Genomic DNA, 24,536 nt, shown 5'->3' with positions numbered 1-24,536 from the left:
ATGCGGAAAAAGCAAACATGAAATAAAGATAAACAAACTTTAAAAATATATATATACTTTTAAAAGTTTCTTAAAAATTGTGATTTGTGTAAAAAAATTTAAAATTTGACACTCCACAAAATTATAATTAGTCTCTCAGGTCCATAACGTTTGTTTGGCAGTCAATACGCTGTTAAAACCCCCGTTACAGCTAATCCAACAAGGTGATATTAGCATGGAAAAGCCCAAGGTTTCGCAAGTTTCACTGATTGCTAGCTATGGGGGCTTCAAATCCCAGCCAGTGTCGGACCAGTGAATGACTGAATGCAACTTCAGGATTTCCACGTTAGGAGGCACAAGCGCTACATCCTGAAGTTGCGATTAAAAGACTTACATTTATAAAGCGCCTTTCACGACCACTGGATGTCCCAAAGCACTTTACAGCCAATGAAATATTGTGGGAGTGTAGTCACTGTTGTAATGTAGGAAACACGGCAGCCAATTTGCACCCAGCAAGCTCCCACAAACAGCAGTGATCATGACCAGATAATCTGTTTTTAGTGATGTTGATTGAGGGATAAATATTGTCCAGGACACCGGGAAGAACTCTCCTGCTCTTCTTTGAAATAGTGCCTTAGGATCTTGTATGTCCACCTGAGAGAACAGACGGGGCCTCGGTTTAACGTCTCATCCAAAAGACGGTATCTCCAACAGTGCGGCTCCCTCAGTACTGCCCCTCCAACAGTGCAGTGGCTCCCTCAGTACTGCCCCTCCAACAGTGCAGCACTCCCTTAGTACTGCCCCTCCAACAGTGCAGCACTCCCTCAGTACTGCCCCTCCAACAGTGCAGTGGCTCCCTCAGTACTGCCCCTCCAACAGTGCAGCGGTTCCCTCAATACCGCCCCTCCGACAGTGCAGCACTCCCTCAGTACTGCCCCTCTGACAGTGCAGCGCTCCATCAGTACTGCCCCTTCAACAGTGCAGCGCTCCCTCAGTACTGCACTGGAGTTTCAACCTAGATTTATGCGCTCAAGTCCCGGTTAGTTTCACAGGGGAAATAACAGCAAGCGCTGTTTGTTCGCCGTTATTACCCAAGCGCAAATTCCGGTCTCTAAGGTCTGTCATTTCCAAACTAGATCCTAACGTCACTGGAGTCTCCCAGACAATTCATCGTCACTGAGCCGTGAGCAGGAATGTACCTGCCAAGCCACACTCGTCTCTCAGCCTGAAAAAGAAACAGCATTCTGTTTAAACCTGTCTAAACAGCATCTTGCATTTATATAGCACCTTTAACCTAGTAAAACGTTCCATAGTGCTTCACAGGAACGTAAATCAGACAAAACTTGACACCGAGCCAAAGAAAGAGACATCAGGTGACCAAATGTTTGGCCAACGATGTAGGTTGTAAGGATGGTCTTCAAGGAGGAGAGAGAGGTAGAGAGGTGGGGAGGTTTAAGGAGGGAATTCCTGAGCTTAGGGCTCAGGCAGCCGAAGGTGGAGCAAAGGGAGCGGGGAATGCTCAAGAGGCCAGAATTGGAGGAGCGCAGAGATCGATACAATTTTTGGATGTTAAGGGAATCAAGGGATTATGGGGATGGTTCAGGAAAGTGGAGTTGAGGTAGAAGATCAGCCATGATCATATTGAATGGCGGAGCAGGCTGGAGTGGCTGAATGGCCTACTCCTAATTCTTATATTCTTATCTCGGAGGGTTGGAGGAGGTTACAGAGATCGGGAGGGGGCGAGGCCATGGAGGGATTTGGAAACAAGGATGAGAATTTTAAATTTGAGGCGTTGCTGTACCGGGAGCCAATGTAGGTCAGCGAGCACAGGAGTGATGGTTGAGCGGGACTTGGTGCAAGTTAAGATATGGGCAACAGAGTTTTGGATGAGCTCAAGTTTATGGAGATCTTAGATCTTTTTGTTCATGAATCTTATGTTCAGCAGATCCCTGATCTTGCCAGCAATGCATGAATCCTGATTTATTGTGCTCTTTCCATTTCTGTGTCCAGTCCCACGCTATCAATCACCAATCCCGTTCTCACTGCCCTATATTGCCTCCTGATCCTCCAATACCTTTAAAATTCCCTCCGCGGCCTCTCCCATCCCTGTCACTGTAACCTCTTCCAGTCGTACAACATCCCCCATGCCCACAAGGTCCCTCTGCCTCTGACTCCAGCCCCCCTCCACCACCCTGCCTCCCTCCATTGGTAGCCATTCCTTCAGGCATCTTCAGCCCACAGTCTAGAATTCCTTAAACCCCTCTGTTTCTCTATCTTCCTCTCCTCGTTTAAGGCCAACCGCTTTGACCAAGCCCTCCTAATCTCTCCTTTATCTTGGTATCCATTCCCCTATGGCTCGGTGAAGCTCCTTTAGATGTTTTCCTATGTTAAAGGCGCTGTAATCTGTGCACCTGTGAGTATGCTCACAGGTTCATAGAGCTGTTGAGCACGACCCATCTCCTCTATCTGGGAGTCTACCTTAGCCCTGACGAGGAAGCTTGGCCAGCGAACTGACAGGAGCTGGAGGCCAAAGTCGCCGCTCGCCTCGGGCACTGGACAGGACTGCTCCAAGTGCTGTCCTATAGAGGTCAAGCGCTAGTCATAAACCAGCTGGTGGGCGCTATACTGTGGTACCGGCTGGTCACTTTGACCCCTCCCCCTGCGTTTGTCACCAAGATACAGAAGAAGCTGGTTGACTTCTTCTGGAACAACAGGAAGCACTGGGTCTCTGTTGCGGTTCTGAGTCTCTCGCTTAGGGAGGGCGGTCAGCCGTTGGTGTGTGTGAGCACCCAGGCTGAGACTTTCCGTCTTCAGACCCTGCAGAGATACCTGTATACCAAGCACCCTCCTGGATGTTGTCCGCCAACAACGCTGCCTTAATTATGACACGCAGCTCCTATTTGTGAGCCTGGGGTGCGTCAGGACCGCCGTGCGGGGGCTGCCTGTCTTTTACCAGGAACTCATCAGGGTCTGGATCAAAGTCACCACCAAGCGCAGCTCTCCCCCATCTGGAGTGGCGTCTGACCTTCGGGAGCCGCTGCTCAGGAATCCGTACCTCCACGACCGAGCTTTTAGGTGGCAGGCGGACGAGAGGGCTATGTTTGGCAAGGTGACCAGGGTCAGGGACCTGCTCGATGGCGGAGGAGCGGGCTGGATGGCATCAGAGGAGCTGGCACGGCGCCTATCCCGGCCCGACATCCGCCGCGCGGCCAATGCCATTGAGTCGCTAAAATCAGCGCTGGGCCCTGACTCCGTTGGATGTGTCGAGGAGGCTCAAGCACGTGGGGTGATCCCGTCCGAACTGAACCCTGTCCAGACGGAATTCCTCATCGGCGCCAAGCCCCGAAACCTCCCTCGGGAGCCGGCACCTCACAACTTGAGCCTCCTCCGGGAAATCCCCTCCGTGCCTTTCAGTTCTGCGTGGAGGGGATTCCTGTACGCGCTGTTCTTGCACACTCTCCATGTTGCCATCCTCATCTGCCGTCCGGATACGCCATGGCGCCCTATGTTGCCATCTGGAGGAGGCGGGAGTCCCCAATGGAATGCACTCTACGTGGGAGTCCTCCCTTTATTTATTGGGGACTTGGCCTGGAGGGTGTTGCACGGAGCAGTCCCGTGCAATAAGTTTTTAAGTCGGTTCATGGACTCACAAGCCACCTGCAATTTCTATGGTCTAGAGGAGTCCATGTTCCATGTTTATGTTGTTTGTGTGAGGTTGCAGCCCCTGTTCCATTATTTGAAGGGGCTGCTCCTCAAATTCAGTCCCACACTCCTGATCTTTGGGCACCCTGTGCGGAGGGGAGCAGGTAGGTCCGAGGGCCTCCTCGTAGGACTGCTCCTGGGCATGGCCAAGGTGGCCATCAACCGGTCTAGGCAGCAGGTGGCTGAGGGGGTCGTTCAGCCTGACTGCCTGCCTCTCTTCCGCGGTTACATCTGAGCCAGGGTGTCCCTGGAGATGGAGCACGCGGTGTCCACTGGTACGCTCGCGGCCTTCCGCGAGAGGTGGGCGCCAGAGCCAAATTTTAATTTGAACCACATGTCTAAAGTTTTATTTGTCTTAAGTTTGTCGGTTTTGGTTCCCCCCACCCCCTCTTTTAGCCAGGGGGCACTTGTATAATTTGTGTTTTTGGTGCCCTCAAAAAAAACCAAGGGGACACTTGAAATGTTTTTGGAGTGTGACCCCCTCCTTTAATCAGGGGACACTTGTTTATTGTCTACAAAAAATAGCTGTAGTGTAGACCTATTGATTGTGTCCTTAAAAAAGGGGCACTTGATTTTAAAGTTTTACACAAATAGTTGTGGAGCTGTTGAATCGGTTAAGGTTCCTTTAAAACTTTATTGTTAATTTGTGGGTTCTAGTGTCCCTTTAATAAGGGGCACTCGGCTTTATCTGTTAATTAAAATAGTTGTAGTGTTGTGAGTGGCTTAGCCAGTCATGTGATGTTTACAAAATTCAACAAAACCCCAGCCAGTTGGGTTTGGGGGATCCACAATGAGGCAGGTGCTTGTGAACTTGGTGGATGAACTGGTAATGTGTAGTGTGATTGTTAAACTTTTGCTTATAAACCAACTGGTTCTTAATAGCAATGTGTTGCTATGAATTCTTAAGCCAAGAACCCATGAAGCAAATACATTACAAGTGCTGTGTAAATGCAACTTCTTGTTGTCTTCCTCTCTGTCCAAGGACACTTGAGATTAACAGTGATCTTTTTGATTTTTACAAACTGTGTTTTTCAGGAAGTGTTCCGATCTCACAAAGGACTGCAGCTGCTGGAGATGGTGGCTGAGTCTTTCTCCAGCAAACTTAGCACCCCCGCCGATTCCTGGCGAATATCACTCAGCAAGCCCAGTGAGGACGACAAGCATCTGCTGATGATGCTGGCGAGCGATCGAGGTGATTGTTCAGTGACACTGTCAACACTCTGGTTTGATAGGGCACGCGAATCATTGAATCGTAGAATAGTACAGCACAGAAGGAGGCCATTCGTCCCATTGAGTCTGTGTCAGCTCCTTCGAAGAGCAATCCAGTTAGTCCCACCCACCCCGCTCTTTCCCCATATCCTGCAATTTTTTTCTCCTTCACATGGTGATCTAATTCCCGTTCGAAGGCTACGATTGAATCTGTTTCCATCACACTTTCAGGCAGTGCATTCCAAATCCTAACCACTCATTATGTGAAAAGGTTTTTCCTCGTGTCACCTCTGGTTCTTTTGCCAAACACCTTAAATCTGTGTCCTCTGGTTACCGACTCTTCAGCCACTGGAATCAGTTTCTCCTTATTTACTCTATCTAAATCCTTCATCATTTTGAACACCTCTATAAAACCTCCTTCTCTTTCTCTGCTCCAAGAAGAACTCCAGACACTCCACGTAACTAATCCCACACCCATGGTACCACTAGGTTTCCATAGGGTCGCCAACCCTCCAGGGTTGCTCCGGATTCTCCAGGAATTGAAGATTAATCTCCTGGACACACCCGGGAGAAAAATCATCGGGACATTAAAAAAAATTGTGGTTTTTAAATTTATTTAAACGCTTTTGCTTGTTAGGTATGAAGGAACAGTTGGAGATGGGAAATAGGGTTGTTTGACTGAAGTTGGGAATCATTGAATCGGGTAATGAAGAGTCTGTTTGCTTCTCAATTGGCTTGGGAATGCGGTGGGAAGTGTTGGTCAACCAATGGTGGAGATGGAGCAGTTGGAGGCGGGAGGTCATGTGATGAAACCTCCAGGAATACGTCCAACCAGAGATGGTGTACCTGTGGTTTTCAACCTCTGTCTCTTGGCCCGCCCCCATTGTGATTCCCCAATGTGAAGATGATATCAGACCTTCCTCCGGTGGGGGGCGGTGGGGGAGGCACATAAAGCAACGGCCAGTAAGTGAGGAGCAGTCAAGAGGGTGAAGTTCCACCCTCTCTTCCCCCTGCCCCCCTCCCCCTCCTCCAGGCCAACTTCAGGTAAGTGGCACTGTTGCCACCCCCATCTGGTTGTGGACAGTCTGTTTTTTGTTGAAGAAAGACATCCAGAGTAGAAAAGGGAAGGCTGTTTCTTCCACTTCTTTTGGACCATGGTACCTGAGATCCTTGTGCTACCTCGGAGTGTATGGGATAATCTGATTTTTAAATTATTTGTTCTCCTGGCACCTGGGTGATGCTAAGAAGACCACATTGCTGGCCCTGCATGAGTTGCCCTGCGAAGGGGTGGTGTTGGGCTCTTTACATGTGTTCCAATGATTACTTTTACACAACTGAATGGTTTGTTAGGCCACTTAAGAGGGCAGTGATACTGAGCAATATAATGTAGGACTAGAGTCATGTGAAACACCAAGCCACTTTCGGACTAGCTGGTCCCTTCCCGCATAACTAACCGCCTATTTCCACCTCCGTAACATCGCCTGTCTCCGCCCCTGCCTCAGCTCATCCGCTGCTGAAGCCCTCATCCATCATGCTTTTGTTACCTCTAAACTTGATTATTCCAACGCACTCCTGGCTGGCCTCCCACATTCTACCCTACATAAACTTAAGGTAATCCAAAACTCGGCTGCCCGTGTCCTAACTCGCACCAAGTCCTGCTCACCCACCTGTGCTCGCTGACCAAATTGGCTCCCGGTTAAGCAATGCCTCAACTTCACAATTCTCATCCTTGTTTTCAAATCCTTCCATGGCCTCACCCCTCGCTATCTCTGTATTCTCCTCCAGTCCCCACCCCCCCCCCCCCCGCAAGATGTCTGCGCTTCTCTAATTCTGCCCTGTTGAGCATCCCTAGTTATAATCACTCCATAATTGGTGGCCATGTCTTCAGCTGCCCAGGTTGTAAGCTCTGGAATTCCCTGCCTAAACCTCTCCACCTCTCTACCTCTCTTTCCTCCTTAAAGATGCTCCATAAAACCTACCTCATTGACCAAGTTTTGGTCACCTGTGCTAATTTCTCCTTATGTGGCTCGGTGTCAAATTTTTTGTTGTATGACATGCCTGAGAAGCGCCTTGGGACATTTTACTACTTTTAAAGGCGCTATATAAATACAAGTTGTTGTTGTTGGGGTTTTACGACAATCCGACAGATTTCATGGTCAACGTTTTTGCCTTAGGGTACGGTAGTGAACCGGTTATGTTACAAAGGGAAAATACTGCAGATGCTGGAAATCTGAAATAAAAACAGAAAATGCTGGAAATACTCAGCATGTCAGACAGCATCTGCGGAGAGAGAGGAAAAAACCGAGGTCGGAATTTTGCCGGCGCTTAGCAGACGGCTTGGGTGGCGGGTCAGCTGTTAAAACTTAAAATGATTGACAGCGAGTTGGGAACCCTGGACTTTCCCAATGTCGGGTCTGCCAGTGCTGAGCAGACCCAAGAGTCAGCGGAGGGAGACCTCATTTAAACAATTATTGGCTGGTTGAATTTAACCTCACCGTTCAATGTAACAGCTCGCCCACGGCTTCCACGATGCTCCTGGACCCTGTCTGTTACTCTGAGGTGGAAGTTGTTGGCCATTGAATCAGCTGATGAGTGACAGCTTGAAATCTAGTATAAAAGCTCCCACTTCACACCTGTTCACGTTCCAAGCAGAGGCTGTTGCTTTCTCCCTTTGGGACACAGATTGAGCTTTATGCAGGCTGCATTGTGTTTGGAGCAAGCTCTATCCAGTGTCACCTGATTGCAACAACCTCTCTCACCATCGGCAGATCGCATCTGTCATCTTAACTTCAACTGCTATCTACCCCCATCAGCATGGGTGCCAGCTGTAATGTATTTGCTTCATGGATCATGGAGAATTCACAGCAAACCATTGCTATTAAGAACTAGTTAGTTTATTAGAAAAGGTTTAACAATCACACTACACATTACCAGTTCATTCACCAGGCTCACAACCACCTGCCTCATCACCTGAACCCAACTGGCTGGGGTTTTATTGAGTCTTGTGAACATCACATGACTGGCTAAGCCACTCACAACTCAACTGCTCTACAACTATTTTTTTTGTCAACTGTTCTACTGACCTCTGAGCGTACTCACAGGTGCATACATTACAGGTACCATTTACACTCTGTCACGTTGGTCCTCAGACGTTGACTATGATGAACCCCAACATCAGCAGCGACAACAACAATACTACCAACTTTCTCCTCAACCACTTGATGCCCCACAGGGCAGAGGCCATCAGCACAGGGCTGCACGGAGGCGATACCCGAAACACAGGGTATACAGGCAGAGGGTCAACCTCCTCAACATGACGGAGCAGCAGTGCCAAAGGAGGCTCAGGCTATCCAGCCAGATCGTTGCAGACATTTGCAGATTGCTAGAGCAAGACCTGCAGCCCAGAGGAGCGGGTGACCACGCTTACCAGTGGCTGTCAAACAACTTCTTCACCTCAGGCTCCATCCAGGGATGTGCAGCAGGCATTTGTGGCATCTCGCAGTCGGCCGCCCATGTATGTATCAGGCAGGTCACTGATGCCCTGTTTGACAAGTCTGGCAATTACATCAACTTTGCCACTGATGAAGCCAGTGTTACTGAGCAGGCGCTTGGCTTTGCTGCTCTGGCTGGTTCCCCATGGGTGCATTATCATCATCATCACCATCATAGGCAGCCCCTCGAAATTGAGGAAGGCTCGCTTCCACTCTAAAAGTGAGTTCTTAGGTGACTGAACAGTCCAATACGGGAATAACAGTCTGTGTCACAGGTGGGACAGACAATGGTTCAAGGAAAGGGTGGGTGGGACTGGTTTGCCGCACGCTCCTTCCGCTGCCTGCGCTTGGTTTCTGCATGCTCTTGGCGACGAGCAACAATTGTGTTAATTGATGCAGTTTGACTTTATTGTATCCTGGGATAAGAGATCATGGTCAGGTGTTCTTGTTTCATGGTTCCCTCTCTATAAAAGAATTCTATGGGCATTGAACAGGAGCAAGATGTTAGTAGCATTGTAGATCAGACCTGTAACACTTTTAACAAGTACCGACCCTTGAGTTACTTCCGGATGATCTAAGTCATCAAAAAGTCACATTTTAAAAAGTCCCACCCTCTATTCTGGTTTCTGGCAGGAACCGATGCCTTGATGGGTCTAGCCCTGCAATACGCACCAGCCTGGAGAGCAACAGACTGCGAACCATACTCCAGCCTTCAGGAGAGGAAGGGAGAGGGAAAAATAAGACTTTCAGATATAGTAAATATATAAACTTACCAACATAGCAAACTACAGTACACTGGCAATTAAAAGAAATACAGGATCATAGATTTCTGTAAAAGCTGCTGAGGAATGGAAATACATTGTTCTGGTGGCACAAAGTGGCTGTTACACTGAAACTTCTGTAACTGACAGCTGCAGCTATGATGTTGAATTATAAATGGTCACATTTGTTAGTCTGAATATTAATGGCCCTTGCAGTTGAGGGTTGCCAACCCTCCAGGAATTGAAGATCAATCTCATGATGCAGTGCATCATCGACTGCACATATATGGCCATCAGGGCACCCCATCATCACCCAGCAGTCTTCATCAACCGCAAGGACTCTAACTCCCTCAATGTCCAGCTCTTCTCCAACCATAGTAAGATCATCATGCATGTATGTGCCGGATTCCCTGGCAGCTGCCATGACTCTTTCATCTTGCACCAGTGAACCCTCCCTCAGCTCTTCACCCCTCCAAACAGATTTTCCGGCTGGCTGCTTGGAACTAAGGGCTATCCACTCATGACACCCTTGAGGAGGCCAAGTACTGAGGCCAAGGAGCGCTACAATCAAAGCCACATCTCCACCAGAAGTCTCATTGAACAGACAATAGGCATCCTGAAAATGCGCTTTCGATGCCTTGATGGGTCTGGAGGAGCCCTGCAATACGCACCAGCCTGGATCTCCAGCATCGTCGTGGTGTGCTGTGTCTCCCCAACATGGCACAGCAACGGGGATTAGTTCTTAATGAAGAACAGAGCGCACAGCCTCTTCGGAGGAGGAGCAGCATGAGGTGAAAGAAAAGGAGGAGGAGGACATGGAGGAAGCTACAGCCCATATCCCACCACCACGCGAACACGTTGCTGCCCATGAGGCCAGGGGTGGTCTCATCATGGTCAGATTCACTTAAGCTAACTCACTATACCCATGTGGCTGCCACATACCTCACCAGGTTTCCAACACCCCACAGAAACACCATCAAGCATCCCTGCATTCAGCAATCCATTCCTTTCACAGTCAGCACCATTGCTGCAGGAACCGCTGGGTCTGACACTTCACTCCAACTATCTAAACCACCTTCCCATTGTGCACACACATATCTCCAAGACTGGAAAGGTTCCAAAAATAAATAACTTTATACAACAAATTAAATGAAGACAAGCTTGACATTATCTTGTCCAACTGAATACCCTTGTGAAATTACTTGTGAGGCTTCTTTCTTTTCCGCATGCTTCTACGAAGTGTTACCCCTTTGGCTTCAGCAGAGGTGGAGGCAGACTCCACTTCCCAACTGCGCCTGCTTTGACGCCTTTGGGTTTTGGAGGCTCTGAGGGCTCCACCAAAGTCTGCTCCTCCTGCGACTGTGCGGGGGCAGACTCCGCCATCGCTGTCCAGGGAGGTATCTGGGGCTCTGAGCGAGGGGTTAGCAAAGGGGAAGAAGCGTGTGTGTTTGCAGAGGAGCCCTCACTTCCATCATCCCTCCCATGGGCCACCTGCACCTCCCTGCTAGCAAGGGGCTGGAGAGCACCTGGCTGCACATCATTGGGGCCATGAGGACCCAAGCCTACCCTGAGATCCCTCCTAGACAGGAGGTCTCTGAGTCTCTGCCATCTATTCTCCATAGATGGCCATTTATCATCCATAGATGGCAATCTATTTTGCATTGACACCATGTGCTGCTGCAACAGGCACATTAGATCCTCCCTGCACGTGGCCATCCTATCCATGGAGGAACCTCCAGCCGTGAGTGCATGCACCAAGGTGGTGGTCATGTTGGAGAAGGCCTCCTCCATTATCTGCACACTAGTACTCACCGCGGTTGCGAAACCTGTCAGAGTCTCCTAAACTTGTTCCTGCAGCTCCAGGATCGCCCTCTTTCGGGATGGCCCACGAGCTCAGCGTCTGCATGCAGCTGAGCAGAGCTAGGAGCGTCCTTCGCCCTCCAGCGAGAAGTTTCCACTGCTGTCCCTGTCTCTACCATCTTCTCTTGCTCGATTGTGATTTGTGAGATAGCAGGTGACAACAGTACTTTATCTCACGAAGGAGCCGCCGAGGTGCGGGTCTCTACACTGGTGCTGGGTGTGCTCATCCTTGGTGCCGCTGCACCCTCAGGGGCTGGAGGCCCCTCCCTGGTGCCGCTGCGCCCTCAGGCTGGAGGCACCTCCTTGGTGCCGCTGCACTCTCAGGGGCTGGAGGCACCTCCCTGGTGCCGCTGCACTCTCAGGGGCTGGAGGCACCTCCCTGGTGCCGCTGCATTCTCAGGGGCTGGAGGCCCTTCCCTGGTGCCGCTGCGCCCTCAGGCTGGAGGCTCCTCCCTGGTGCCGCTGCACTCTCAGGGGCTGGAGGCACCTCCCTGGTGCCGCTGCACTCTCAGGGGCTGGAGGCACCTCCCTGGTGCCGCTGCATTCTCAGGGGCTGGAGGCACCTCCCTGGTGCCGCTGCGCCCTCAGGCTGGAGGCTCCTCCCTGGTGCCGCTGCACTCTCAGGGGCTGGAGGCACCTCCCTGGTGCCGCTGCACTCTCAGGGGCTGGAGGCACCTCCCTGGTGCCGCTGCGCTCTCAGGGGCTGGAGGCACCTCCCTGGTGCCGCTGCGCCCTCAGGGGCTGGAGGCACCTCCCTGGTGCCGCTGCACTCTCAGGGGCTGGAGGCACCTCCCTGGTGCCGCTGCGCCCTCAGGGGCTGGAGGCACCTCCCTGGTGCCGCTGCACTCTCAGGGGCTGGAGCCACCTCCCTGGTGCCGCTGCACCCTCAGGGGCTGGAGGCCCCTCCCTGGTGCCGCTGCACTCTCAGGGGCTGGAGGCACCTCCCTGGTGCCGCTGCACTCTCAGGGGCTGGAGGCACCTCCCTGGTGCCGCTGCACTCTCAGGGGCTGGAGGCACCTCCCTGGTGCCGCTGCACCCTCAGGGGCTGGAGGCACCTCTGGGGAGTCGTCCTCCTCTTGGGTCTCGAAAGTGGGGGCGAGCTCTTGATGGACCTGTGGGAGAGTAAAGAGATCAGTTCGATACATCACTGCACATTGCGTACAGATACCATTATGTACATATTTTGACCATTCAATGTAATCTAACATCAGCCTCCATATGAGTGAGTGATGAATGTCATGTAGCTGAATGGTAACTGATTCAGTCGTGTTGGTCTGCTGAGCCCCTCTCTCCATCCCCCACTTCCATCCGCTCGCCCGCTCCTGAAACTTCCAAGGCATTCTCCCCCGCACTTGTTAATGCAGCCTCCTCCCGATGTTTGTCTCTCTGTCAATGTGGGCTCCCTTCTCCTGCAAGGTGAAAGAAAGAAAGACTTATATTTATATAGCGCCTTTCACGACCACCGGACATCTCAAAGCGCTTTACACTCAATGAAGTACTTTTTGGAGTTCCTGTTGTAATGTGGGAAGCGCGGCAGCCAATTTGCACACAGCAAGCTCCCACAAACAGCAATGTGATAATGAGCAGATAATCTGTTTTTTTGTGTTATGTTAATTGAGGGATAAATATTGGCCCAAGGACACCGGGGATAACTCCCCTGCTCTTCAAAAGAGAGCCAGGAGATCTTTTACATCCATCTGAGTAACATCTCATCTGAAAGACGGCACCTCCGACAGTGCAGCATTCCTTCAGTACTGCATTGGAGTGTCAGCCTGGATTTTTTTGTGTTCAAATCCCTGGAGTGGGATTATGAACCCACAAACTTCTGACTTAGAGGAGAGGGTGCTACCCACTGAGCCACAGCTGACAGTTGGGAAAGAAGAGAAGGTTGAGTGAGATTGATGGAATGAGTGCAAGAACTGGAAGGGTTACATGTGTAGAATGTGACGATGAGGAAGTGGGGTGGTAGTACGAAGTGGCCTCCTTGTGTGTTGATATGATAGCACTAGGATGAGAGTGAGCATGAGGGGTGGCTTGTGAGATGGGGATGTAGATAGAGAGAGAGGGATGGGTGGAGGTGCAAGGAATGTTGGTGTGAGGAAGGATGTGCAGGAGTAGGGCTGGGAAGGCAGAGTGATGTGGATGTGACGAGAGGCACAGCAGGATGAATGTAAGTGTGGCTTTGTGCTCACCTTTCCTGATCTCAGAAGATCATTAAAACGTTTTTGGCCCTGCACCCAGGTCCTCCTTACAACAGCCCTGCTATTAATTTCCTCTGAAATCTCTAACCAGATGCTCTTGGTGTCCTGGGGAGGTCTCTTCCACTCACTGGCAGGGAAGAGAACCTCCCTGCATGCCTAGACTCCCTCGACAAGCACATGGAGGGAGTGATCGGAGAACTGATAAGGGAATAAGAGGTTGTGGGGAGCGGGCAGGGAAGTGGACTTGAGTCCATGATCGGATCAGCCATGATCGTATTAAATGGCGGAGCAGGCTCGAGGGGCCGTATGGCCTACTCCTGCTCTTAATTCTTATGTTCTTATGCAGCCTGGGTGCAGTCCTCTGCGTTGTTCCAGCCATCACTGTAGCCCAAAAGCATTACAAATCTCCACTGTCCTGAATAGGATTCTAGATTCAGCTTCAAATTCAATGTGGCCCATGGTCCCTTTAAATATACCGGCACCAAACGCGTCAGTGCTGACGTCACCAGACCCGCTCCTTCTAATTGGGGCCGGGTCATGCGCTGGGTGGGCTTAATAAGGCCCATTAAGGGAAAGATTTCTCTTGCCGCGGGATGACGGCAGCAGCGGCCTCGCACCCGCCACGGGTCGTGACACCATCGGACCCGCCCAGGTTGGGAAAGTTGTGGCCCAAGTTAATATTTCAGGTCGGTGATCCTTCATCAGAAGGTCCAGAAGGTTACTAGACCAATAACACAGTGGTTATGTTACTGGAATAGTGACCCAGGGAAAGTGTGAGTTTGAGAATTTGAATTCAGAATATGAAAAAAAAAATGTAAATACAAAGCTGGTCTCAGTGAAGAAAGAAAGACTTACATTTATATAGCGCCTTTCACGGCCACTGAACGTCTCAAAGTGTTTTACAGCCAATGAAATACTTTTAGAGTGTAATCACTGTTATGTAGGAAATGCGGCAGCCAAATTGCGCACAGCAAGCTCCCACAAACAGCAATGTGATAATGACCAGATAATCTTTTTTTTAAATGATATTGATTGAGGGATAAATATTGGCCAAGACACCAGGGATAATTCCCCTGCTCTTCTTCGAAATAGTGCCATGGGATCTTTTACATCCACTTGAAAGGGCAGTTGGGGCCTCGGTTTAACATCTCATCCGAAAGACAGAATCTCCGACAGTGCAGCGCTCCCTCAGCACTGCACTGGAGTGTCAGCCGAGATTTTTGTGCTCAATTCCCTGGAGTGAGACGGAACCCACAACCTTCTGACTCAGAGGCAACTGTGCTGCTGACACCTAGTGACCCTGACGCTGTTGAATTGTTAAAAACCCAACTGGTTCACCAGTGTCCCTTAGGGAACGAAACCTGCCGTCTGGGCCTATATGTGACTCCAATCCCACACCAAGATAATTGCGTCCGGGGTGACCTAGGAAGTCAGAGTTGTAATCAAGCTGCTCAAGAGGAAGGCCCACCACCACCTTCTCAGGGCAACTAGGGATGGGCAATAGATGCCGGCCTTGCCAGCATATGATATGATTTGAACTCCCGATCCCTGGGTTGCTAGTCCAGTACTGTAACTACTGCACTACTGTAATCACACGTGTCTTGTGACCGGCTGCTGAAGGTTAGCAACTTACAACAACCTTGAACTTCTTTGAAATGTCCCTTTCTAACAAAAAATGAGAGCTGCATCAAGGTTCCTGCTAACGCCAGGTTGAGAAGCCTAGAACCAGGAGGCACTGTCTCAGAATAAGGGGTTGGCCATTTAGGACTGAGATGAGGAGGAATTTCTTCACTAAGGGTGGTGAATCTTTGGAATTCTCTACCCTAGAGGACTGTGGAGGCTCAGTTGTTGAGTATATTCAAGACGGGTTGATAAATTTGGAGGAATTAAGGGATATGGGGATAGTGCAGGAAAGTGGAATTGAGGTAGGAAATGAGCCTGATCTTGAGTGGCTGAGCAGGCTTGAGGGGCCGAATGGCCTACTCCTGCTCCTAATTCTTACGTTGGCAAAAGTTAGCAAGTCTACAGGGGACCGGGAGCAGGCTCCTCTGCATGTTTTCGTCGCAGGAGAAGGGTTGTAAAGAAGAAAGAACAAACTTGCATTTCTATAGCGCCTTTCATGACCACCGGATGTCTCAAAGCGCTTTAGATCCAATGAAGTAATTTTGAAGCACAGTCACTGTTGTAATGTGGGAAATGCGGCAGCCAATTTGCGCACAGCAAGCTCCCACAAACAACAATGTGATAATGACCAAATAATCTGTTTTTGTTATGTTGATTTGAAGGATAAGTATTGGCCAGGACACTGGGGATAACTCCCCTGTTCCTTTTCGAAATAGTGCCATGGGATCTTTTATGTTCTCCTGAGAGAACAGATGGCTTTACTGCTTAAATAAATCCATAGGGAATTCAGGAGAAACGTCTTTACCCAGAGAGTGGTGAGAATGTGGAACTCAGTTTGACATCTCATACGAAAGACGTATAATAGATGTCGGACAATCGAAGCGTACAGCACAGAAGGAGGCCATTCGGCCCATCTCTTTGCTGGGTCCTTGCTAGAGCAATCCAGAATTAATCCATCTGCCCCACTCTCATCCCATAGCCCTGTATCTTTCTCTGCTTCAAATATGTATCCAGTTTTCCCTTAAAAGATGTAGTGGTCTCTGCTTCAAGCACTTGCTGTGGCAATGCACTTCAAGCTCCATCAACCCTGTGTAAAGCAATTTCTCCTAAACCCCCTCCTCACACTCGCAGTGACAATTTTAAATTGACCCTCCTCATCACCACACGGGAGGCCCAAAGAAGCTCCACATGGAGTGCCGTGCGCAGTTGTGTCTCCATATTACAAAAAAAATAGATGAACGGGAGTAAATGCCAAGAAAGATTTACAAGGATGATACCATGACTGAGAGGCTATAACTATCAGGAAAGACAACAGGCTGGAGCTATTTTCTCTAGAAAAGAGAAGGCTCAGGGGTTACCTGATAGAGGTCTTTAAGATTATGAAAGGGTTCGATCGGGTTGATGTAGAGAAGATGCTTCCATTTCTGAGGAGTCCAAAACTAGGGGCCATCAATATAAGATAGTCTCTAATAAATCCAACAGGGAATTCAGAAGAAACTTCTTTACCCAGAGAGTGGTGAGAATGTGGAATTCGCGACCACAGGGAGGGGTTGAAGCAAACAGCACAGATGCATTTAAGGGGAAGCTGGATAAACACATGAGAGAGAAAGGAATAGAAGGATGGAGTGAGATGATATGGGTGGGAGGAGGCTTGAGAGGTGCATAAACACCGGCACGGACCAGTTGGTCTGAATGGCCCGTTTCTGTGCTGTACATTCTGTGTGATTCTATGTAATATTCATGTCCTAAATAATACATCTTTATTTTGGTAATCCAGGTACAATACCAGCAAAGGAGGTCCTTGCGATGCTGGGAGACGTCAAGGAAAGTTTGAAAGAGGTGAGTCTTCACATACTCAACTGCCTTTAACAGGGAAATGTCTTTACTCAGAGAGCGGTTAGATTTTTGGGGTCTAGGGATACGGAAATCGGTGGGAAAGTGGAGTTGTGGTCAATGATCAGCCATGATCTTATTGAATGGCGGAGCAGGCTCAGGGGGCCGTATGGCCTACTCCTCCTCCTATTTCTTATGTTCTTATGTAGAATGTGGAACTCGCTACCACAGGGAGTGGTTGAGGAAAATAGCTTAGGTACTTTCAAAAGGAAAACTAGACGAGTACAAGAGAGAAAGATAGCCTGAAAGTCTGAGAAGTGCCAGATGGAATGAGTGGAGACTCATTGGTGGAAGGGTCGAGAATCAGAGGTCGCAGATCTAAGGTGATTGGCAAAAGAAGCAAAGGCGACATAAGAAAAAACTTTTTTACACAGCGAGTGGTTAGGATCTGGAATGCACTGCCGGAAAGGGTGGTCGAATCAGACTCAATCACAGCTTTCAAAAGGGAATTGGATAAGTACCTGAAAGAAAAAAAAATTGCATGGCCAAGGGGAAAGGGCGGGGGAGTGGGACTAGCTGAGAGCCAGCACAGGCTTGATGGGCCGAATGGTCTGTTTCTGTGCTGTATATTCCATGTAATTCTACTTATTTCTAACTGCCTATTTCCATCTCCGTAACATTGCCTGTTTCTGCCCCTGCCTCACCTCATCTGCTGCTGAAGCCCTCATGCATGCCTTTGTTACCTCTAGACTTCACTACTCCAACACACTCCTGGCTGGTCTCCCACATTCTACCCTACGTAAACTTGAGGTCATCCAAAACTCGGCTGCCCGTGTCCTCACTTGCACTAAGTCCCGATCACCCATCACCCCTGTGCTCGCTGACCTACATTGGCTCCCAGTTAAGCAACGCCACAATTTCAGAATTCTCCTCCTTATTTTCAAATCTCTCCATGGCCTCGCCCCTCCCTATCTCTGCAATCTCCTCCAGCCCCACAACCCCCTGAGATGTCTGCACTCCTCTAATTCTGCCCTCGTGAGCATCCCTGATTATAATCAGTGGTGGCCATGCCTTCAGCTGCTTGGGCCCTAAATCTCTCCTCCCTGAATCTCTCCGCCTCTCTACCTATCTTTTCTCTTTGAAGACACTCCTTAAAACCTACCTCTTTGACCAAGTTTTGTCATCTGCTGTAATGTCTTCTTATGTGGCTCGGTGTCTTATAACACTGCTGTGAAGCACTTGGGACGTTTTACTATGTTAAAGGCGTAGTATAAATAAAAGTTGTTGTTGTTGATTTGATTGACGTTTTCAAGATCTTAACGGGAACAGATAGGGTAGATAGAAACAACTTTTTCCGCTGGTTGGGGAGTCTAGGCATAGTCTAAAAATTAGAGCCAGGTCTTTCAGGGGTGAAGTTAGGAAACACTTCTACACACAAAGGGTGATATAATTTTGCAATTCTCTTCTGCAAATGGTAATTGATGCTGGATCAATTGTTAATTCTAAATCTGAGATTGATAGATTTTTGTTAACCAAAGGTATTAAGGTATATGGGCCAAAGGCAACGCATTGCTATTAAGAACTAGTTGATTTATTAGCAAAGGTTTAACCATCACACGACACATTACAGTTCATCCACCTGAATCCAACTGGCTGGGGTTTTATTGAGTCTTGTGAACATCACATGACTGCCTAAGCCACTCCCAACTCAACATCTCTACCAAGTTGTGAGCATACTCACGGGCGCATACATTACATTCCTAATGACAGTCTCTTTGCAGATTGGGATCCACAACGTCACGTCTGCCACGGGTTGCCAAGGGAGGCCCAGCCAGCCCCGTGGAGATTACGGGAAGCTGTTCATCGTGCTGGTCATCATCGGCTCAATCTGCGCCGTCATCATTGTCTCGGGCCTGGTCTACATCTGCTGGCAGCGGCGGCTCCCAAAGCTAAAGAACATGGTCAGCGCTGTGCCAAAACCTCACGGTAGTAAATGGTAGCAGGTATTACGAACCCAAGTTACGAGGAAAGGTTAGGGGGAAGTCCAGCTTTTTCTCGTTTTTAGGCAAAGAAACTTCGAGGAGACCAGTTCGAAACATTTACAAGGGGAGGAAGTTTGAATCCTAAGCTTGATGCCATTCAAAGTCGCGTGCTCGAGCCCCACTCCAGACACTTGAGCATGTAATCTAGGCCGTCATTCCCAGGTTGTTGCAAAAGATTCCATGGAACTATTTAAAGAAGAGCAGTTGAGTTCTCCTGGTGTCCTGGCCAATATTTATCCTTCACCCAACACCTAAAACATATGATCTGGCCATTTATTACATTACTGATTGTGGGAGCTTACTGTGCACAAATGGGGGCTGCCGCGTTTCTCTACATTACAACAGTGACTACACTTCAAAAGTATTTCATTGGCTGTAAAGCACTGTGGGACATCCTGAGGTTGTGAAAGGCTCTGTATAAATGCAAGTCTTTCTTTCACCTAATCACACCTACTCAGTTAATCTTGCCTGCTCTCCTGCTCTTTGTAACCTTGGCCCTGTGCTACACAATGGGTCATAGCCCTTCCCCTACGTTTCCAATGTGTTGAAAGAAAGATAATTTCTATAAACTAGTAACTTTCCCTTGGCTTCGCTCACGGGTAATCGGAAGAAAATGCTATTTCTTTCTTTTAGCCGTGCTTGTCAGAATAGGACAGAATGGTGGGCAACTGAAAGTTAACATGCAGGTACAGCAAGCATTAAAGCATGCAAATGCTATGTTGGCCTTTATTACAAGAGGATTTGAGTATATGAGTAAAGATGTCTTACTGTAATTATATCGGGCCCTGGTGAGACCGCACCTGGAGTATTGTGTACATTTTTGGTCTCCTTACCTAAGGAAGGATATACTTGCCATCGAGGGAGTGCAACGAAGGTTCACTAGACTGATTCCTGGGACGGGGGGATTGTCCTATGAGGAGAGATTGAGCAGACTAGGCCTATATTCTCTGGAGTTTGGAAGAATGAGAGGTGATCTCATTGAAACATACCAAATTCTTACGGGACTTGACAGGGTAGGTGCAGGGAGGATGTTTCCTCTGTCTGGGGAGTCTAGAACCATGGGCCACAGTCTCAGAATAAAGGATCGGCCATTTAGGACTGAGATGAGGAGAAACATCTTCACTCAGAAGGTGGCGAATCTTTGGAATTCTCTACTCCAGAGGGTTGTGGAGGCTCAGTCTTCTGAGTATATTCAAGACAGAGATCGATAGATTTTTGGATATTAAAGGAATCAAGGGATATGGGGACAGTGCAGGAAAGTGGCGTTGAGGTCGAAGATCAGCCATGATCTTATTGAATGGCGGAGCAGGCTCGAGGAGTTGAATGGCCTACTCCTGCTCCTAATTCTTATGTTTTTATGACTCACCCACAGTGCCACTAGTGGTGGGAAGACTAAATGGCAGGGATTGCATTTGGATTGAATTGAAAGAGGTTTTACCCATGTCACAAAAGTGTCACTAAATCATGACAAAAAGGCATGACGAAGTCTCAAAGCACATATGCAAGAACAACCACTTGCATTTATATAGCACATTTAACAAAAAACAATGTCCCAAGGTGCTTCACAGAAAATAGAAAATCAGCAACTTAACAAGAAATCATGTCGGATGTGGAACTCGCTACCACAGGGAGTGGTTGAAGCGAGCAGCACAGATGCATTTAAAGGGAAGCCGGATAAACACACAATGGAGAAAGGAACAGAAGGATATGTTGATGGGGTGAGATGAGGTAGGGTGGGAGGAGGCTCGTGTGGAGCATAAACACCGGCACGGAGCAGGTGGGCCGAATGGCCTGTTTCTGTGTTGTACAATTCTCTGTAAAGTCCACAAGTTCCAAATATTTGCTGCCTGAAGGTTAGAAAGGAGGGTCGGTAACCAGAGGTGACAGCTTTAGGACAATTAAACTAAAAGAACCATAGGGATAATGAGGAGAATTTAGTTACACAGCGAGCTGTTATGATCTGGAATGCACTACCTGAAAGGGCGGTGCAGCATTGGCTCCTGGTTAAGCAGCGCCTCGATTTTAAAATTCTCATCCTTGTTTTCAAATCCTTCTATGGCCTCGTCTTTCCCTATCTCTGTAATCTCCTCCAGCCCCACAACCCTCCGAGATCTCTGCGCTCCTCCAATTCTAGATTCTTGAGCATCTCTGTTTATAATCGCTCAATCATTGGCGGCCGTGCCTTCAGTTGCCTCGGCCCCAAGCCCTGGAATTCCCTCACTAAATCTCTCCACCTCCCTTTTCTCCTTTAAGACCCTCCTTAAAACCTACCTTTTTGAACAAGCTTTTGGTCACCTGCCCCAATATTTCCATGTGAGGCTTCATGTCAAATGTTATTTCCCTACTGTTCCAGTGAAATGCCTTTGGACGTTTTACTATGGTAGAGGAACTGTATAAATATAAGTTGTTGTTGTAAGCAGATTCAATAATAATTTTCAATGGGGAATTGGATAAATACTTGAAAAGGAAGAATTTGCAGGGCTATGGAGCAGGGAGAGTGGGACTAATTGGATAGCTCTTTCAAAGCCTCAATCAACATCACTAAACAGAATACCTAGTCACTATGTGTAATGTCATATATTTAAGGTGGAGATTAACAGATTTTTGAAGTATAAGGGAGTCAAGGGTTATGGGGAGCGTGCAGGGAAGTGGAGTTGAGACCAAGATCAGATCAGCCATAATCTTATTGAATGGCGGAGCAGGCTCGAGGGGCCAAATGACCTACTCCTACTCCTATTTCTCATGTTCTTATGTTCTTTTTAATACCGGTAACAAGCACGCTAATTATTTAATTTCTCCCCCACCAGTCTCACGGCGAGGAACTCCATTTTGTTGAGAACGGTTGCCACGACAACCCCACCTTAGACATAACGATCGACAGCACGTCGGAGATGCAGGAGAAGAAGCCCAGCGTGAACGGTGATGCCATGGAACGTTCCGGAGGCTGGAACGCGCTCATCACCAAAGGGTCGAAAGACGAGCCGGATAGTTTTGAAGAAGACACCCACCTTTAAGATTCTTCACCACTTGTTTTTTGATTTAGAATAGAGGATATATTTTTTGATGGACCCCTGTACTTTGCGCAGAGGCATCGTTGCTTCATAAGGAATGACCTAATGCTGCATTCTAAAGCTAAAATGGGCTAGATTTTTGGCTTTCGGGGCAGTAATGGCGGTGGGACAGTAAAGTTTGCGTCCAGCAACAGTTTGCGCCTCAGTCATCAAAATTGGGCAGCTGGGCCCTGAGTGTGGGGCGGGGCACTGAGGGAGGTGTTGCACACCTCTCTTAGGGTGACAGGCCAGCTGAGAAAGTGAAAATTCCGAACTAAACAGCCGGCCTGGAAGCGCTCTAAGGGAGGTCTGGGGAGAAAATAAAACACTGAAAAAAACACCCAAAACATAGCCCATGCCACCACATCATAAATCGCAAAAAAAAAATTAAAAGAGAAACAATCACACTTACCTGAGGTGGACATTACTTACCTCACTGCAGTCAGTATAAGTTGAACCACCCTTTTTCCAAGGCGGTCCCAGCAGGGCGTGCTGCAGGGCGTACAGGTCAGGAAGGTCTCAAAAAGCACGTCGGTGTCGCGACCAGGGGCATTGCACAACGGCTCGCCACTTCCGAGCGGTAATGCTTCGCGCTGCCACAAAACCGGCCCCGACAACCCCCACGGGGCGCTGGAGGCTGACCGCCTGCCCAGAAGACCTCACCGCCGCCATTAGCTGCCGCTCCGGGGCAGAAAACACAAGTGCAAAATACCGGAAAATCCAGCCCATGATAGTACCATCGGACCACGGTTCAACAAAACAAGAAGAAAAGCCCCACACGTACAATAAAAACGGGCCGGCCGAATTTGTTTGGTACATATCACGGGTAGAACCATCAGAAAATAAAGTGGGGCTCGCCCAGTGACAGATCACTTTCCATGTATCATACGGCGATGAACTGGCACAGTAGATCGTAGACAGGGCCCCTTTTCACTGCTGCGACCCAAGTTTGAGTCCAATCCATTGTTGAGTTGCAAGGCTCCATTAGTGTAACATTAAGGGTAGTTTTGATCTATTTCCCAGCACACAGCGCAAAATTGCTCATAACTGGGGATCGGGCGGGAAAGTGGAGTTGAGGTTGAAGATGCGTGATGATCTTATTGATCTTGAGAGGCCTTATGGCCTACTCCAGTTCCTAATTCTAATGTTCTTAACTGGCTGCATATCAACTGGCCTATACCAAGGCTACAAGGAGTTGGAGGGGTAAGGAGTGGGGGAGGGTTGCGGGGAGGGGTTAGTACTTTGTTAAAGTTGAAGTTAACACATATTGGCCTGGGTTTTCCCAGTGTTGCCCATCAAGGTGAATGGGTCACCGTCGGCATGACAATTGGGAGACTTAGGCCATTGTTGGCCGTTCGGTGCTCAGAGAGGTTGATTCTTTTTCTCACCAGTGCGGTACCTGACCATGAGCATGTTTGCAGCTGACAGTGGGCTCTTCCATTGGGAAATCAGCCCATTCTCCAATCCCTCTCCTTGGCCAACACAATTCTCACCACAAAAGGAACGGAAAAAAAAGAAACTGCAAAGTCAAAGTAGCAACATCCAAATGTGATAACGAGGTGCACACATCAGTGGGTGGGATTCATGGTCCCTTTTTGCCTTTTAGCAGAGTTAGTGTAACTGAGAGATTTATAACATTGGTTGGGGTAGCATATATACAAAAGCCAGTAAGCAGCAGTTAGCGGGCATAAAATAACAGTACACCGCAGTTTAAGAAGTTTATTAAAGCTCAGTTTTTATGGTGAAAAATGGATGCCTGATGTGGTCCAAAATCTGACTGTAGTTATTGTAGCCTTAAACCTCTGGTGAGATAGATGGAGCGATGTTGCATGGTGGAACAGACCAGACAGACGCGGATTTACGAGCGTCTGCTCACCCTCTTCCCAATTTCGACCAGGCCACTCCTGGGGGAAAGTACTGAGCGGAGGCCAACTGTTCTCCTCCAGGTTGGATTAGATGGAAGAGTCCTCACACATCTGCTCCAGTGGACCTCCCAATGATTGATTGATTTCACACCTGCAAAGACAGACGAACGGGCGCAGTTGACGCCTAGTCTCTTGGTTACAGACTGGGCAGAGTGTGGGGCGAGATACGACTCCATTGGGGAAAGATGGATAAAATAGAAAAGAAAGAAATAAAGACTTGGATTTATATAGCGCCTTTCACCACCACTGGACGTCCCAAAGCGCTTTACAGCCAATGAAGTACTTTTGGAGTGTAGTCACCGTTGTAATGTAGGAAACACGGCAGCCAATTTGCACACAGCAAGCTCCCCCAAACATTAAAGTGATAATGACCAGATAATCTGTTTTTTTGATAGAGGGATAAATATTGGCCAGGATACCAGGGAGAACCCCTCTGCTCTTTTTCAAAATAGTGCCATGGGATCTTTTACATCCACCTGAGAGGGTAGACAGGGCCTCGGTTTAACATCCGACAGTGTGGCACTCACTCAGCACTGCACTGGGAGTGTCAGCTTAGATTTTTTTTTTGCGCTCAAGTCCCTGGAGTGAACTCACAATCTTCAAACCCAGAGGCAAGAGTGCTACCTACTGAGCCACAGCTGACACTGGAGCAATTGAAAAGTAGCAACATTCATTACCCTTTCCGAAAAAAGATCTTGATAGATTGCTGATCACAGTTAATCGACAGTTAATCAATTGTCTATTGTGCACAGTCCCAATGTTTGCTAAATGGGTTTGGATTTATGAAACTGTGTATGCTGCACCCATTCAGGGTAGGAATTTGTAATCAAAGTGTTGCATTGATAGCACAGATCAATTTT

General features: G+C 48.6%; 1 protein-coding gene across 1 annotated transcript in view; it reads left to right on the top strand.

Annotated features, from left to right (window-relative positions):
* podxl2 (podocalyxin-like 2) overlaps positions 1–21,715 on the top strand; it is a 62,845-nt gene extending 41,130 nt beyond the window's left edge. Inside the window, exons 5-8 of the mRNA XM_070894944.1 lie at positions 4,717–4,873; positions 16,604–16,665; positions 18,441–18,620; positions 21,509–21,715. Coding sequence (XP_070751045.1) covers positions 4,717–4,873; positions 16,604–16,665; positions 18,441–18,620; positions 21,509–21,715 — 606 coding nt within the window. The remainder of the gene's footprint in view (positions 1–4,716; positions 4,874–16,603; positions 16,666–18,440; positions 18,621–21,508) is intronic.
* The last annotated feature ends 2,821 nt before the right edge of the window (positions 21,716–24,536 follow it).

Source organism: Pristiophorus japonicus, chromosome 12 (genome assembly GCF_044704955.1).
Source record: "Pristiophorus japonicus isolate sPriJap1 chromosome 12, sPriJap1.hap1, whole genome shotgun sequence".
Classification (NCBI taxonomy): Eukaryota; Metazoa; Chordata; class Chondrichthyes; family Pristiophoridae; genus Pristiophorus; species Pristiophorus japonicus.
The sequence above is the reverse complement of the archived record's forward strand: the minus strand, read 5'-3'. Positions and strand labels throughout refer to the sequence as shown.